General features: G+C 37.7%; 1 protein-coding gene across 8 annotated transcripts in view; it reads right to left on the bottom strand.

The window, feature by feature from the left end:
* The window catches only part of WDFY3 (WD repeat and FYVE domain containing 3), a 234,046-nt gene that overhangs the window by 29,357 nt on the left and 187,179 nt on the right, over positions 1-17,510 (bottom strand). For all 8 annotated transcript variants that reach the window (XM_038582230.1, XM_038582234.1, XM_038582232.1 and 5 more), the window contains 7 exons: positions 17,120-17,240; positions 15,904-15,989; positions 14,179-14,259; positions 11,049-11,103; positions 10,663-10,782; positions 8,975-9,092; positions 7,455-7,561 (listed from right to left, as the gene is read on the bottom strand). In XM_038582230.1, coding sequence (XP_038438158.1) covers positions 7,455-7,561; positions 8,975-9,092; positions 10,663-10,782; positions 11,049-11,103; positions 14,179-14,259; positions 15,904-15,989; positions 17,120-17,240 — 688 coding nt within the window. The remainder of the gene's footprint in view (positions 1-7,454; positions 7,562-8,974; positions 9,093-10,662; positions 10,783-11,048; positions 11,104-14,178; positions 14,260-15,903; positions 15,990-17,119; positions 17,241-17,510) is intronic.

The following is a 17,510-nucleotide window of genomic DNA, read 5'->3' as shown; positions in this document are numbered from 1 at the left end:
TTGTAATCAAAGTGAAATCCAAATACAAAGACTTTTAGAAGTCATTTAAAAATTAGTTTTTAGTGAGAGGGCAAGAGTGTAAGGAAATATGAATTCTTCCACAGTTTGATGATGCTCCTAAAAATAAGATTCTAATGTGGCCATCTACAGTTGGAAACATTCAAGTTAAATATATGTTTGATTGATATTTTAAATTAACATGACATTCAAGTTCTCACACTTCTAAGAATTAGGTGAAAAATTAGGAAAGTAGGGCGGGGCAAGCTGGAGGAGGAGTAGGGTCCCCAAGTCACCTGTCCCCACCAAATTACCTAGATAACCTTCAAATCATCCTGAAAATCTATGAATTCGGCCTGAGATTTAAAGAGAGAACAGCTGGAATGCTACAGTGAGAAGAGGTCGCGCTTCTAACAAGGTAGGAAGACGGAAAATAAATAATTAGACAGAGAGATAGATAGATAAATAAAATAAATAAAAAAGAATCAAGTGGGGGAGGGCTGCTGTCAGGAGCCCTGCTAAGGCCTGGCGGCAAAAGCCTCTTGACAGGAAAGCCCAGTCCCGGAGAAGCAGGAACTTTTAAAAATCTGCACCAGATTCTTCCCGGAGGGAAAGGCACTCGCAGGGAACTCGGGCAGGATCCCAGGAGGGGCGGTGGAGCCCCCAGGTTCCTGGGGTCACTAGGAGAGGAAGTGTGCCTGGGGGAGAGCGCGCCACACACCGCGGGCTGAGTTCAGTAAAGGGCTGGAGCAGGCGCCGGGTGGGCCCGGGGAGCAACTCAGGCGGGGACTCCGCGCGGAGGGGCCTGCGCGGCCCAGGAGCGCGATTCCAGCAGCGCAGACTCCGGAGCTCAGGGTGCCGGGGACACAGCCAGGATCCTGCGCTCTCCCCGGGACAGGCGGAGGCAGGGAGGGCATAGGACAGAGAGGACGCTCCTGTCGCCGGGTGCCTCCAGCTGTGCAGATCGGCGCCCCCGTCCCCGGAGCATCCAGGTCCCTGGGGACTGGGAGCTGCGGTAGTTACTGCGGGAGCAGACTCCAGGGCTGGAGAGGTGACCGCCTTAGGGATGGTGTTCCTCTTGGTGTCATCCTGTGCCTGGAGAGGCGGGGCTGCCAGGGAACAGGGGCCTCAGCATAAACAGCTCGCACTGAGCTGTGCACCTGGCAGGGGGTGGGCAGCTCCCCCAGGTGCACACACGTGAGAATCAACACAGCAGGCCCCTCCCCCAGAAGACCAGCTGGAAGGACAGGGGAAGAGCAAGTTCTTGGCCAAGCAAGAACTTGGATGGAAAGCTCCAGGGGAAGTCGAGGGATTTACAGTATATAGAACCAGAGGATGCCCCTCCTTGTTTTTTATTTTTTCTCTTTTTTTTTCTTCCTTTTTCCAGTACAACTCATTTTTAGCCACTCTGCACTGAGCAAAATGACTAGAAAGAACTCACCACAAAAGAAAGAAACTGTACTCTCTGCCACAGAGTTACAGAATTTGGATTACAATTCTATGTCAGAAAGCCAATTCAGAAGCACAATTACGAAGCTACTGGTGGCTCTGGAAAAAAGCAAAAGGATTCAAGAGACTTCATGACTGCAGAATTAAGATCTAATCAGGCCAAACTTAAAATCAATTAAATGAGATGCAATCCAAACTGGAGGTCCTAAAGACAAGGGTTAATGAGGTAGAAGAAAGAGTGAGTGACATAGAAGACAAGTTGATGGCAAGGAAGGAAGCAGAGGAAAGAAGAGAAAAACAATGAAAAGACCATGAAGAAAGGTTAAGGGAAATAAATGACAGCCTTAGAAGGAAAAATCTACGTTTAATTGGGGTTTCAGAGGGCGCCAAAAGGGACAGAGGTCCAAAAGTGTATTTGAACAAATCATAGCTGAGAACTTCCCTAACTTGGGGAGGGAAACAGGCATTCAGATCTAGGAGATAGAGAGATCGCCCCTAAAATCAATAAAAGCCGTTCAACACCCCGACATCTAATAGTGAAACTTGCGAATTCCAAAGATAAAGAGAAAATCCTTAAAGCAGCAAGAGACAAGAGATCCCTAATTTATATGGGGAGAAATATTAGATTAACAGTAGACCTCTCCACAGAGACCTGGCAGGCCAGAAAGGGCTGGCAGGACATACTCAAGGTCCTAAATGAGAAGAACATGCAACCAAGAATATTTTATGCAGCAAGGCTCTCGTTCAGAATAGGAGGAGAGATAAAGGGCTTCCAAGATAAGCAGAAACTGAAAGAATAACTGACCACCAAACCAGCTCTGTAAAATATATTAAGGGGGACTCTGTAAAAGAAAGAGGACGCCTAAAGAAATATAACCCACAAAAACAGGAATGGAATAGGTATTACGATGACACTAAATTCCTGTCTTTTAATAGTAACTCTGAACGTGAATGGGCTTAATGATCCCATCAAATGGTGCAGGGTTTCAGACTGGATAAAAAAGCAAGGTCCATCTATTTGCTGTCTACAAGAGATTCATTTTAGACCTAAGGACACCTACAGCCTGAAAATGGAAGGTTGGAGAACCATTTACCATTCAAACGGTCCTCAAAAGAAAACAGAGGTAGCAATCCGCATATCAGATAAATTAAAGTTTATCCCAAAGACTATAGTAGGAGATGACGAGGGATACTATATCATACTTAAAGGATCTATCCAACAAGAGGACTTAACAATCCTCAATATATATGCCCCGAATGTGGGAGCTGCCAAGTCTATCAATCAATTAATAACCAAAGTTAAGACATAATTAGATAATAATACACTTATGCTGGGAGACTTTAACACGGTGCTTTCTACAAATAACAGATCTTCTAAGCACACCATCTCCAAAGAAATGAGAGCTTTAAATGATACATTGGGCCAGATGGATTTCACAGATATTTACAGAACTTTACATCCAAACGCAACTGAATACACATTCTTCTCAAGTGCACATGGAACTTTCTCCAGAATAGACCATATACTGGGTCACAAACCAGGTCTTAACCCATACCAAAAGACTGGGATTGTCCCCTGCATATTTTCAGACCATAATGCTTTGAAACTAGAACTCAATCACAAGAAGAAATTTGGAAGAAATTCAAACATGTGGAGGTTAAAGGCCATCGTGCTTAAAAATGAAAGGGTCAACCAGGAAATTAGAGAAGAATTAAAAAGATTCATGGAAACTAATAAGAAAGAAGATACAACCATTCAAAATCTTTGGGATACAGCAAAAACAGTCCTGAGAGGGAAATACATTGCAATACAAGCATCCCTCAAAAAACTGTAAAAAAACCCAAATACACAAGCTAACCTTGTACCTAAAGGAACTGGAGAAAGAACAGCAAATAAAACCTACACCCAGCAGAAGAAGAGAGTTAATAAAGATTCGAGCAGAACTCAATGAAATAGAGACCAGAAGAACCATGGAACAGATCAACAAAACCAGGAGTTGGTTCTCTGAAAGAATTATTAAGATAGATAGACCATTAGCCAGCCTTATTAAAAACAAAAGAGAAAAGACTCTAATTAATAAAATCACAAATGAAAAAGGCGAGATCACAGCCAACCAAGGAAATACAAACTATTTTAAAACCATATTATGAGCAGATATACACCAATAAATTAGGCGATCTAGAAGAAATGGACACATTTCTGGAAAGCCACAAACTACCAAAACTAGAATAAGAAGAAATAGAAAATCTCAATAGGCTGATAACCAGGGAGGAAATTGAAGCAGTCATCAAAAACCTCCCAAGTCACAAAAGTCCAAGGCCAGATGGCTTCCCAGGGGAATTCTATCAAACGTTTGGAGAGGAAACCATACCTATTTTACTAAAGCTGTTCCAAAAGATAGAAAGGGATGGAATACTCCCAAACTCATTCTATGAGGCCAGCATCACCCTAATTCCAAAACCAGACAGACCCCCCAAAAAGGAGAATTATAGACCAATATCCCTGATGTACACAGATGCAAAAATTTTCAACAAGATATTAGCCAGTAGGATCCAACAGTACATTAAGAAGATTATTCACCATGACCAAGTAGGATTTATTCCTGGGATGCAAGGCTGGTTCAACACTCGTAAAGCAATCAATGTGATAGATCATATCAACAAGAGGAAAAAACAAGAACCATATGATCCTCTCAATAGATACAGAGAAAGCATTTGACAAAATACAGCATCCATTCCTGATCAAAACTCTTCAGAGTGTAGGGATAGATGGAACATTCCTTAGCATCTTAAAAGCCATCTACGAAAAGCCCACAGCAAATATTCTCAATGAGGAAACACTGGGAGCCTTTCCCCTAAGATCAGGAACATGACAAGGATGTCCACTCTCACCACTGCTATTCAACCTAGTACTAGAAGTCCTAGCCTCAGCAATCAGGCAACAAAAAGAAATAAAAGTCATTCAAATTGGCAAAGAAGAAGTCAAACTCTCCCTCTTTGCAGATGACATGATACAGTACATAGAAAACCCAAAAGACTCCAGCCCAAGATTGCTAGAACTCATACAGCAATTTGGCAGTGTGGCAGGATACAAAATCAATGCCCAGAAATCAGTGGCATTTCTATACACTCACAATGAGACTGAAGAAAGAGAAATTAAGGAGTCCATCCCATTTACCATTGTACCCAAAAGCATAAAATACCTAGGAATAAAACTAACCAAAGAGGTAAAGGATCTATACTCTAAAAACTACAGAACACTTCTGAAAGAAATTGAGGAAGACACAAAGAGATGGAAAAATATTCCATGCTCATGGATTGGCAGAATTAATATTGTGAAAATGTCAATGCTACCCAGGGCAATTTACACATTTAATGGGATCCCTATCAAAACACCATGGACTTTCTTCAGACAGTTGGAACAAATCATCTTAAGATTTGTGTGGAATCAGAAAAGACCCTGAATAGCTAGGGGGAATATTGAAAAAGAAAATCAGAGCTGGGGGCATCACAATGCCAGATATCAGGTTGTACTACAAAGCTGTGATCATCAACACAATGTGGTACTGGCACAAAAACAGACACATAGATCAATGGAACAGAACAGAGAACCCAGAAATGGGCCCTCAACTCTATGGTCAACTAATATTCGACAAAGCAGGGAAGACTATCCACTGGAAAAAGGACAGTCTCTTCAATAAATGGTGCTGGGAAAATTGGTCAGGCATGTTAAGAAGAATGAAACTAGACCATTCTCTTACACCATACACAAAGATAAACTCAAAATGGATGAAAGATCTAAATATGAGACAAGAATCTATCAAAATCCTAGAGGAGAACACAGGCAACACCTTTTTTGAACTTGGCCACAGCAACTTCTTGCAAGATATATCTATGAAGGCAAGGGAAACAAAAGCAAAATGAATTATTGGGACTTAAGATAAAAAACTTCTGCACAGCAAAAGATACAGTCCAGAAATATAAAAGACAACCTACAGAACGGGAGAAGATATTTGCAAATGACCTATCAGACAAAGGGCTAGTATCCAAGATCTATAAAGAACTTATTAAACTCAACACCAAAGAAAGAAACAATCCAATCATGAAATGGGCAAAAGACATGAATAGAAATTTCACAGAGGAGGACATAGACACGGCCAACAAGCACATGAGAAAATGCTCCGCATTCCTTGCCATCAAGGAAATACAAATCACAACCACAATGAGATACCACCTCACACCAGTGAGAATGGTGAAAATTAACAAGACAGGAAACAACAAATGTTGGGAGGATGTGGAGAAAGGGAAACCCTCTTGCACTGTTGGTGGGAATGTGAACTGGTGCAGCCACTCTGGAAAACTGTGTGGAGGTTCCTCAAAGAGTTAAAAATGGAGCTACCCCCTATGACCCAGCAATTGCACTGCCAGGAATTTACACCAAAGACACAGATGCAGTGAAACACCGGGACACCTGCACCCCAATGTTTCTAGCAGCAATGTCCACAATAGCCAAACTGTGGAAGGAGCCTCAGTGTCCATCGAAAGATGAATGGATAAAGAATATGTGGTCTATATACACATGGAATATTACTCAGCCATCAGAAATGACCAATACCCACCATTTGCTGCAACGTGGATGGAACTGGAGGGGTTATGCTGAGTGATTAAGTCAATTGGAGAAGGACAAATATTATATGGTCTTATTCGTTTGGGGAATATAAAAAATAGCAAAAGGGAATACAGGGGAAAGGAGAGAAAAGGAGTGGGAAATATCAGTGAAGGTGACAGAGCATGAGAGATTCCTAACTCTGGGAAACGAACAATGGGTAGTGGAAGGGGAGGTGGGCGGGGGGATGGGGTGACTGGGTGACAGGCACTGAGGGGGACACTTGACAGGATGAGCACTGTGTATTATACTATATGTTGGCAAATCGAACTCTAATAAGAAAAATTAAAGAAAAACTAAGAAAGCCCAAAAAGTTATAATAAATTCAAATAGAAAAAGGATTTCTTTTGATTGCATAGCCTCATAGATATACCACACCTTCCTCAAACGAACTCCCTATTGCTGTTTTAGGTGGACACAGTGTATCTGTCTTCATGAGGAAGCTCACTGCAGGAAAATGCCAAAGTCCATACAATGCCACCAAGGCCTGCCACCTCTCTGATGCCATCCTCTATGAGTTTTCTCTCCACTTACTCTGATCTAGACACAGTGGCCTCCTTGCTGCTCCTAAAACATCTCAGGCACATGCTTAACTCTGGGCCCTCACATGGACTCTTCCCTCCACCTAGGACACACTTTCTCCAGATAGCTGCATGAATAACTGCCTCATCTCCTTCAAGTTTTTGCTCACATGCCACCTTTTCAAGGAGACTCACTCTGACCACTCTATTTGTAACTGAACTGCACCCTCCTCTACCTCCTACTCCTATATTTCCCAGCCTCCTTTCTCTGATCTATATTTTCTGATAGCATTTATTATATTCCTAGATACTTTAAAATGTATTTATTTATTATTCTTGCCTTGTTTCCCTCAAGTAAAATATATAAGCTCTACCAAGCAGAGCTTTTGTGTTTATTCACTGATATCTTCCATGTACTTAGAACAGTGCCTGGTACATAGTAAGTATTCAATAAACATTTTCTGATTAAATGACAGAGAATGTGGAGAAAAGTAATTATAATCAAGAAGACAGGGAATAAGCTAGAGTATATTACTCTTTTTAAAATATTTGTTGTTAATTTAAACCAGTCAGGTAGAGAGCACACAGTACTTGCTTCTTTAACAAAAGGACCCTAGCTCTTGCTTACTATAAACAAATTCTAGTTTACTTATTAATTTTGATCCAGTGAAATTCCACTTTGTTTGACTATGTTTTGTGTCTAAAACTTCAAAGGGCTTCTTGTAAGGCAGTATACCAACATTAAAAAGAAAAAAAAGCAACAATTTTAAGTAGAAAGGAGGTCTGACTAAAATAGAAAAATAGCAAATTTAGAGTTTTACCTGCAGCCTTAAGAATATCTGTGTGAATGGCTCCATCCTTACTAGATACGAGGCCACAATCATTGCAGATGAATAGTGGGTCCCATAGTGGTAGGCTGGAGTTTCTCCTGTTCAAAAAAATTAAAGCATAATTGAAAACAAAACTGTAAAGGTGAAAAATAAAATTGGTATTAATATGCTTGAAAACACTAACACGTGATAGTTGTGACACTAAACACAATCAGTATTAGCATTTGTGGAGTTGAAAACTTTATGGCACCACTATCCCTCGCTTATCTGGCAGTAATCCAAATTAACTATAACTCAGTGCCTTTCCCCACAAACTTAGCATATCCACCAATTCATGTTTTGAGGCTTCCTATAATAGATAAGCCTTAATAGCAAATGATCTTCCACTAAAGTAGGATATTGACTTACAGCTACTTTTCATGAGGTTCTGGCTTTGCAATGATCTCTCTTTAAATTGTTGTCTATGAATATTATGCAATTGTTATCACATATTTTCCTTGGAGGGAAAAAAAAAAAAGGTCCACACAGGGAATACTGTTAGGCTTAGGTTTTTCTTTCCTTTGTTTCATCCATCTCAGGGGGACACATGATAAACACTAAACATAATAGGGGTGCCTAGGTGGTGAAGTCAGTTAAGCACCCAACTCTTGGTTTCAGCTCAGGTTGTGATCTCAGGGTTGTGAGATCAAGCCCTGCATCAGGCTCTGTGCTTAGTGCCGAGTCTGCTTAAGATTCTCACCCCATCTCCCTCTGCCTTTACCCAACTCATGAAAGCAGACACGTGTGTTCTTTCTCTCTCAAATAAATAAGTCTTTAAAAACAAAACAGTATCAAAACATTAAATATAATAAATAAGTATAGAGTTTCAGGAGGTAATCTATTATTATTATTATTATTATTATTATTATTATTATTATTATTATTATTACTGTTGTTGTTGTTAAAGTAAAAGGATGCCAAAAAATGCCTCAATAAAATTAGAAGACAGTTTAATTAAGGAAACTGTAGTTCCTGGTATATTATTATTTTTTTTAAAGATTTTATTTATTTATTCATGAGAGACACACACAAACAGAGGCAAAGACAGAGGCAGAGGGAGAAGCAGGCTCCACACAGGAAGCCCGACGTGGGACTCGATCCTGGGTCTCTAGGATCAAGCCCTGGGCTGAAGGTGGCGCTAAACCGCTGAGCCACCCGGGCTGCCCGTAGTTCCTGGTTTAAATATGATTAGAAATAAAAGCAGATTAGCTGATGGGAAATTTCTAACCTACACAAAGTAGACACTTAGTTTTCTGCCAGTACCTGATAAGCCACCTAAAACACGCCTTCTAAGCAGGGCCATTCGGTGGCATGTTAAATCTGATAGCTGTATATATGTGTGAATATGTAACCTATATAGATGTCATGATATATAAGCAATTTGGGGAAAGATACAAGGACGTCAGGCCACTAAATCATGGCTTACATGTGAAACTAAGGTACAAAGTTCAATGACTAGAAAAGTTACTTACCATTAGGATCTTCCCAGTCTTTATACCGCTTCTTATATTGAGCTAATCGTTCATCTGTCTGTGCTCCCATTGGCTTAGCCAGGTTTCTAAATGTCTTGGGATTAGTCAGATCCACCTCCTAAAATACAAAATGAAATCCAATTCCAAATTACTCTACACTTTTCATTCTTGCCAGTGAAGATACAGTAGCCATAGCAGACAATGATTTATAAATATTTGTGGTTACACTGGGCAGAAGGGACTCCAAAACAATGCCTTGTACCTGCTGGTTATCCATATTTTACAGACAGGCACGAGGCAGTTTGTTAACTGATTAAGTTTGAAGCAACTACTTAAGAAATTAAGTATTTATAGAAGACACTCAGGATCCAGGTTGGAGATGAGGAATAAGAGAAAATCCTTCCTAGTCTTGGCAAGAACATGGCAGGAGACTTGACAGAGGAGCCCTAATTCATCTTTATCCTCCATCACCCATGCAACTGGAGTACCAAGTCTCCTTTTCTGTTCTCTTCCTCTCCTCCATTTCACCCTGATGTCACTTCTCAGTATTCTCTTCTTAGAGGTGATCAGAAAGTGAAATAAACTAGAGCACTTGGTAACTCGTTCACCTCTGAAAGTCATCATACTAGACCATGGGACTTCCAAATGAGATGGAATCTTTCATCTACCACCAATTATTTTAAAAGTTCATTTCTAACTGACCTAATCCATATACTTAGAACCAAAATTTACCACTGGAGGTTTCCAAAGTAAAAATCTGAAATATGTACCAGGGGGATATTTAATCTGTGTCCTTTCAAGGGCAGCACGACCAATCAATTTTGTCAAATTTGTACTTTATTTTTTAAAATTTTATTTATTTATTCATGAGAGACACAGAAAGAGAGAAAGAGAGAAAGAGAGAGAGAAAGAGAGAGAGGCAGAAACACAGGCAGAGGGAGAAGCAGGCTCCATGCAGGGAGCCTGACATGGGACTCGATCCCAGGTCTCCAGGATCAGGCCCTGAGCTGAAGGCAGCGCTAAACTGCTGAGCCACCTGGAGTGCCCAAACTTGTACTTTAAATTAATCTACTTCCATGAATATAAGTCAAGTTAATTATAAATCTGTCTTCTCAAAATCTATATGCAAAATCCCTCATTAATACTTTTTTGGTTAATTTAACAAACATTAATTGTATGCGATTTATGGACCCGTTCTAGTGGTTGGGAATGGAGAGATCCGGGACTGTTTTCTTTGTGCTCAACGGATATATGTGTAAGAGCTACTTTGTGAAGGGTGCTGTGCTGAGGTTTCTAAATTCTTTTCAAGTTGTGATGATCATTCACTGAGTAATTTTAAACAGAGCGATGACTTAGTTACAGTAGTGTTTCTAAAACTGGCTGCAGTGTAGAGGACAGAGGGACACCTACCAGGGGATACAAATTAACTAGCTCTTAAGAAAACAAAATAGATATTATAAATATTTAAAATATTGGTCAGTGATCTAAATTTTGTACAAGTTCAAGCTAAAACTCTTCTCATCTTCTTAAAATAAGTGCCTGTTAAGAACTTTAAATTATAAAAATCATAAATTATAGTATAAATTAAATTATAAATAATAAAGCAAGTAAAACATTCAAGCAATTTAAGTACCTCTTAATTACTTCTGAAAATGTGTTCCACTTACATAAAATGTTTTGAGATTTACCTCTGAGTCGTAATCTGCAAGGATCCAGGGGAAGACAGGATACTGCATGAGATCATTATACGATCTGCCAGCCAAAGTGTTCAAGTGCATCAAATACTGGAAGTTGCTGATTTCACCTCTCTTGGGAAATATAAATAAAGGTTCATTTCAGGACAATTATTACTACTACGTTCACTTTAAAAAAAAATTTTATGCAAAATGAGGTAAAAGTCAGTTTCTTTCTTACAGATTTCAAGACAACAAGACATTTGTTTCTCCCAAAAAGAACAGAAACCAAAGGTTTTTTTTTTAATATACGTAATTTACAGATTGTTGAAGTGCTTTTAACTGTTGAAGTGCATCTAACTACAAATTATGAACGGAGCTTATATTTTCATTAAGCCTACCTCCCATCTTTGAGTCACAGACTTCTCTCCAACCAAAGTGCTAAGCAACCCAGATCTAAAAACAAGAAATAATTAAATAAATTATAGGCAATATAATTTTAAATCTGAGTAATAATCAAGGTGAAAAATTTAAATCATCTGGTCCGGGAATTTTTCAAACTATGGAAGACCTATTACAAATGGGTCATGAAATCAGCTTAGTGTGTTGTAATCAACATTCAAAAATATGAAATAACATGGAATTAAACTGAAGAAAATACAGAACACAGAAGGGTACCACACACAGTAAGGGAAAGTATTTCCAGTCAACCTTCTGTTAGTATTTGTAACTCAGTTTGTGGGTTCTGAAATGTAATGTAAACAAAGTATACTTTTACTATGGGTTACAGCAGGAGTTTGAAAAACAATGACCTAGTTCAACTGTCCACCTTTTACAGTGGTCTATATGTAAACAAATTCAAAGACATTAAATCAGAATAATTGAAATAGTATACACAGCACATTTCCTAAAAGAGATGTTGAAGAGTGAATAAAAATATGAATATTTTATGACAATAAAGCCATTGCTTTTTAGGTCATTTGAAGTTATGGACTTTTTGGGATATCAGATGTTCTTAGAATGCTATAAAACTCTTTTTAAGGTTTAACAGCTTTATAATATTAGTAATTAATGATTCGAAGATTGTGAATTGCTCACTGAATCCACCGGAAAGTACTGAACTATGTATTTTATTGTATGAAAGGAAATCAACAGATTTATCAACCTTAGTTCTTAAACATTTCCAGCTCAATAGTACAGGTAATACTTTCTACTTCTATTGAGTTTCCATCAGGCAAACTGAATGTACAGGAACTCTCCCTGGAAAAAGAGCTATGTTGATTCCTCAACTTTATAAGAAAGGGAACAACTGAAAAGATTAAGCTGGAAATGAATTTCTGCTTCTTGCCTTTGAGCTTTTTAACAGATCTTTAAGAACTGCCAACTCAGCACAGAAAGTAGCAAGAATAATAAAATAACAAGTTGAAGATTATCTAAGCAGGTGAAAGTACTGGCAACTTAATTACAAGTAGAAAAAAAAGGTTCAATGTGCTGTAAAGGGACCTATTATTTCCTGTTATTTATCTTAATACAAATGGTTAGGAATAGAACATGATCTGAGGTTAACAAAAGCACATATTTAGCATTTGTATTGGCTAAACCTCAGCTAAAGAAAAAGAAAGCAACAATTTAAAAGAGAAACACACAATTTAATAGAGTTAGATGCACACAGACTGGAATAAAATTTTATTTACAAATTACAGAATCCCCAGTAAAATTTTAAGTCATTTTCTTGCATGTTGCAATCATTTGTAGCCCAAAAGCACTGCTTCTTTTCCAATGAATTATAAATGGCTACCCGTTCCTGAACGACTATAAATGGATTCTTGAAATGGCTAGATCATCCAGAAGGACTTTCTAAGACTAAAAGCAGGTGAAATGAGCATAAAGGAACCACTGATAGGTTTGAACACCTAAAAACAAAAGTTTAAATGTAAATGTTAAAAAACAAAATTAAGAGAAGACTGGGCAATTTTCAACAAATATAATAAGCGACAGAGTAATATATTATTATAGAAAAATCCCATACAAAATGATAATAAGAACTCAGAGGAGATGTCAAGTAGACTTATCGTGATCATCTTTCTCAATTACACAAATATCATATCATTATGTTGTATACCTGAAACTACTATAATTATATGTCAATTGTATCTCAATTAAAAAGGAAAGTCAAATCACCACCACCAACAATAAAAAAGAACTCAGGAAAAAATAGATGAAGTTACACATAATTCAAAATGAGGATTTTAAAGGGCTAACAAATATTACAGAGATCAAAATTAGTAAGATAAATGTGCATCTAAAAATGAGAAAGCATTTTATAAAATCAATAAAAATAAGATAAGTATAAAAAGCTGGCAAGCATCTACTGAGAGAAGTTAACTTATCCACTAGTGGTGGAATATAAACATGTATAATTTTTATGGAAATCAAGTTGGTTTTGTATATCAAAAGCCTTAAGATTCATACACATTTTTTTATGAAGGGAATTTTACCTTAAAAAAATAATGAGCAATCACATTTGTATTATTAGAACAAGGAAATTTGACAAAGATGAAGTATCCAAAAGTAAGACAATGCTTTATACATACAATGAATAGGTAGTAAATAAAAGTAATATTTCTGAAGAATTTTTTTTTAAATGCAAGGGGAAATAGTTACATACAACACCGAATGGAAGAAGCAAATAAAAATCTGTGTTTAGAGTATGAACTCAATTATACACACAGGACCATATGCCTGTTTAAAAGACTCAAGGAAATCGATCAAACTGGGAGTGCTGATCTGACAGGAGCAATCATGCATACCATGTCTTTTTCCTTTTAAGTTTTCAGTATTTAAAACATTTTGTACAACCACTAGGAGGGGAAAACACTCATTAAAAATATTAAATAACTTCTCCCATTCTGTTGGTAAGGGCAATGTCTATAATAGCCAAACTATGGAAAGACCCCAGATGTCCATCGACAGATGAATGGATAAAGAAGATGTGGTGTGTATACACACACACACACACACACACACACACACACACACACAATGGAATACTACTCAGCCATCAAAAAAATATTGCCATTTGCAATGACGTGGATGGAACTAGAGGATATTATACTAAACAGAATAAGTCAATCAGAGAAAGACAATTGTCATATGATCTCATGCATATGTAGAATTTAAGAAACAAAACAGGATCACAGAGGAAGAGAGGAAAAATAAGACAAAATCAGAGAGGCAGAAAAACCATAAGAGACAAATTGAGGGTTGCTGGAGGGGATCGGGGTGGGAGGATGGAGTAACTGGGTGATGGACAATAAAGAGGCCACATGATGTAATGAGCACTGAGTATTATATAAGAATGATGAATCACTGACCTCTACTCCTGAAATCAATAATAGAGGTTAATTAATTGAATTAAATAAAATTTAAAAAATAAAATACATAAATGTTAAAAAAATTAAATAATACAATGCAGATGCAAACCATCCTAATTTCACTATTAAACTAAGATGCAAGAAGCAAACAACCTACCCCTGCTCCACACTGGTGTTCGGTCGTTGCCCAGACACAGACTCTGAACTGTCAGTTAGAGATGGCACTACAGCCAAAAACCTGGAAAATTTAAAAATAGCATAAAATTGGAAATGAAGTGAAAGTCAGGACTGAATGGGAGCCTCAGAAGGGATTCTTCAGACCTCAACTGTTGCATTTACCCCTCCACTACCCAGGCAAAGGAAATACACAAAAACTGGAATACTCTTATAAAAAAGGGTCAGATGATAGCTTCTGAAGCCAAATATAAAGGTTCACAGCAAAATCTATCATTCTGGATTTTATTTAATTTATTTTATTTTATTTTTTTTATTTTTTAATTTTTTTTCATTCTGGATTTTAAATATGCTGTCATAGTACTGGAAGAAAAAGCCTTGCCACACTGATTCACAGAAACTGAGTCAACTTAATCAAGTCCTGAAGAGTGACTAACAGCTAAATATTCACATGATAGCAAGTAACAATGATAACTAAACAAATGACAGAACAGGGACAACACTAAACAAATAAAGATACAAGATACAAGATACATACAAGAAAAGCAACTTTATGTGATGCTTGTACCTCATCAGAGTTGCTCACAATGTCAACATAAATATTTTAAAGGCAGAAGAGAATTATAGGAAAATTCTCAGAATAGACGTGAATCCTGACCTTGGCACTTTAACAGAAATTTCTCAGGGAAAGACAAACTCATCTCCTTGTAGCAGCTGCTAATTATAAGAGCAAATAATTTCCTAGCATCGAAAACATTGTCTTTAGAAGTGGACAAGATAGATAACTAAAATCTCAGTCACTTTATTATTTCCCACAGTGAAAAGAGTTTTGGATTACCAATCACCATGCACTTTAAGAACTACCCTCATTTCCCTTTGGTCACAGGTAGTATTACTGTACTGCAATGATAAGCAATGTTGCTTGGCATCAGACATTCCTCATAGAAGTACGGTGAAATATAAAACTTCCCTTAGCAGAGGACTTGCTAGGATCTGTAATAACCTTCAAAGAATAAGAGAAGGTCTCTCATATCTGTGATCAGTTCATAAAAGCCTCATTATACATACATGCAACAGATATTTTCAAGCACCATGCATACATAACTGCTTTTCTTTTACAAGGCAGATTTTAAATAGAGCTTATCAAAAGTAAAATATGGTGATTAAGTTAGATTAACTGCTTTTATTTGGCTATGCTACTTTTTAAAGTCACAACCTCCCTTCGAAGGCCAGAGAAAGTCTCATATAATTATAATTTCTAAGTCAACTCAGTCTCTGCATTCAATGCAATGCATGCAATGCAAGGAATGGCACTGTTTTCTTTTTTGGTAAATAGGAAAGAAGCCTATTTTGAACCAGAAGTATTATTTTTTACGCTACAGTTTCACCATTCTTTTATATTTAAAGACACGGGACTCAGTGATAAAAGTGATGGCATCTACTATAGTGACCAGAAAGATAAATGGTATTTTAAAACAGAATAGCATCATTTTATTTATTTATTTTTTTTTTCAGAATAGCATCATTTTAAAAGCTAATTAGAAGAATCATATTTCAAGAGGTTGGCAAAAATGAAACAAGTATTTTCTTCAAAGAAGTTTACTCACTGATCTCAAAAGCCTAGACTTTAAAAAACTAGCTTATCTGGTGCTGTTTTCCTTCACCCCTGCCCATGATAGCATTATCAAGTATTCCTAATAAATAATACCTTTGATAGACTTTATTTCTAATTCCTTTTTGAAAAGCAAGGAGGTAATTGCGTCCATCTCCAGAGAAAACCTCCACAGCAATAGGCTGAAATGATCAAAGAGAAAAACATTACGAAAAACACAAACAAGGTTATTTATTAACTTTTCCATTATGAATATCTATAATGTTGAAGAAATTAACTTTTTAAAGAACATTTTTAGAGTCATGAATTCCCAGCAGATTAAATTGCAAAATAAACAAAGCCAATGTGGGACTCCTGGGTGGCTCAGTGGTTGAGCGTCTGCCCTCGGCTCAGGGTGTGATCCTGGAGTCCCGGGATTGAGTCCCATATCAGCCTCCCTGCATGGAGCCTGCTTCTCCCTCTGCCTGTGTCTCTGCCTCTCTCTCTCTCTGTCTCTCATGAATAAATAAATAAAATCTTAAAAAAAAAAAAAAAAAAGCCCATGTACTCTGTTCAATTTTTGTTTCTAAAATCTTTAATAGAATAGTAAGATAATTTTTTTAAAGATTTTATTTATTTATTCATGAGAGACACAGAGAGAGAGAGGCAGAGGCACAGGCAGAGGGAGGAGAAACAGACTCCATGCAGGGAGTCCCATGTAGCACTCGATCCTGGGATTCGGGATCATGCCCTGAGCCAAAAGCAGACGCTCAACCACGAGCCACCCAGGTGTCCCTAATGGTAAGATAATTATAAAACTATAATTTAGAAAAATTATAGTGAAGATGCAATTTTTATATTAAAAGATAATATATGTTGATTTGGATGCTATAGGGAAAGGTGGATATTACTCAAGTTTTAGGCTGTGTTTAAAAAAAAAGAGAGGGCAGCCCAGGTGGCTCAGTGGTTTGGCGCTGCCTTCAGCCCAGGGCGTGATCCTTGAGACCTGGGATCGAGTCCCATGTCGGGCTCCCTGCATGGAGCCTGCTTCTCCTTCTGCCTGTATCTCTGCCTCTTTCTCTCTCACTCTCGCTCCTCTCTATATATTCTCATGAATAAATAAATAAAATCTTTTAAATAAATAAATAAATAGAGAGATGTATTATAGAGCGTCGTGCACCCATGTGATGTGAGTTTGTCTATTATAAAATCATCTGAGGAAATACTGTAAGAGATAGTGTAGATCCTATAAAGGCAAATATGAGTTTTAAAATAATACATCCTCTGAAAAAAGGAAGATGACAAGATGTTTAGTACTACTAAATCAACTCACCTGTAGGAGATACCTCCTTTTATGTACTTCCTTGATATCTTCATATGCAAAAATGCTGCATGTTCTCTTGAGCTGACTGGGGCCTTGCCTGGCTCCTCTGGGGATAATTGGCTCATGCATACTATAGGCAGCCAAGAGAAAAAAGATAAACAGAAGCACAGCAAGAGATAAATTCACTGTTCAACAAAGGGTGTGTTATTTTCAACCTATGAGTAAAACCAGGGAACAATACATCAGAATATGGAGTTCAAAAAAAAATGTTTAAGAGAATAATGTATCAACTACTCAGCAAAGAGCCCTCTTTGATTAATTTTTAAAAAATCCCACTGTCACTCTCAGGGCTAACTTATCTAAGAGACACAGCCAGTATAGTGCATAGGCCCACATTCTT

Source organism: Canis lupus, chromosome 32 (assembly GCF_011100685.1).
Source record: "Canis lupus familiaris isolate Mischka breed German Shepherd chromosome 32, alternate assembly UU_Cfam_GSD_1.0, whole genome shotgun sequence".
NCBI lineage: Eukaryota > Metazoa > Chordata > Mammalia > Carnivora > Canidae > Canis > Canis lupus.
This window is presented reverse-complemented; position numbering and strand designations above follow the sequence as displayed.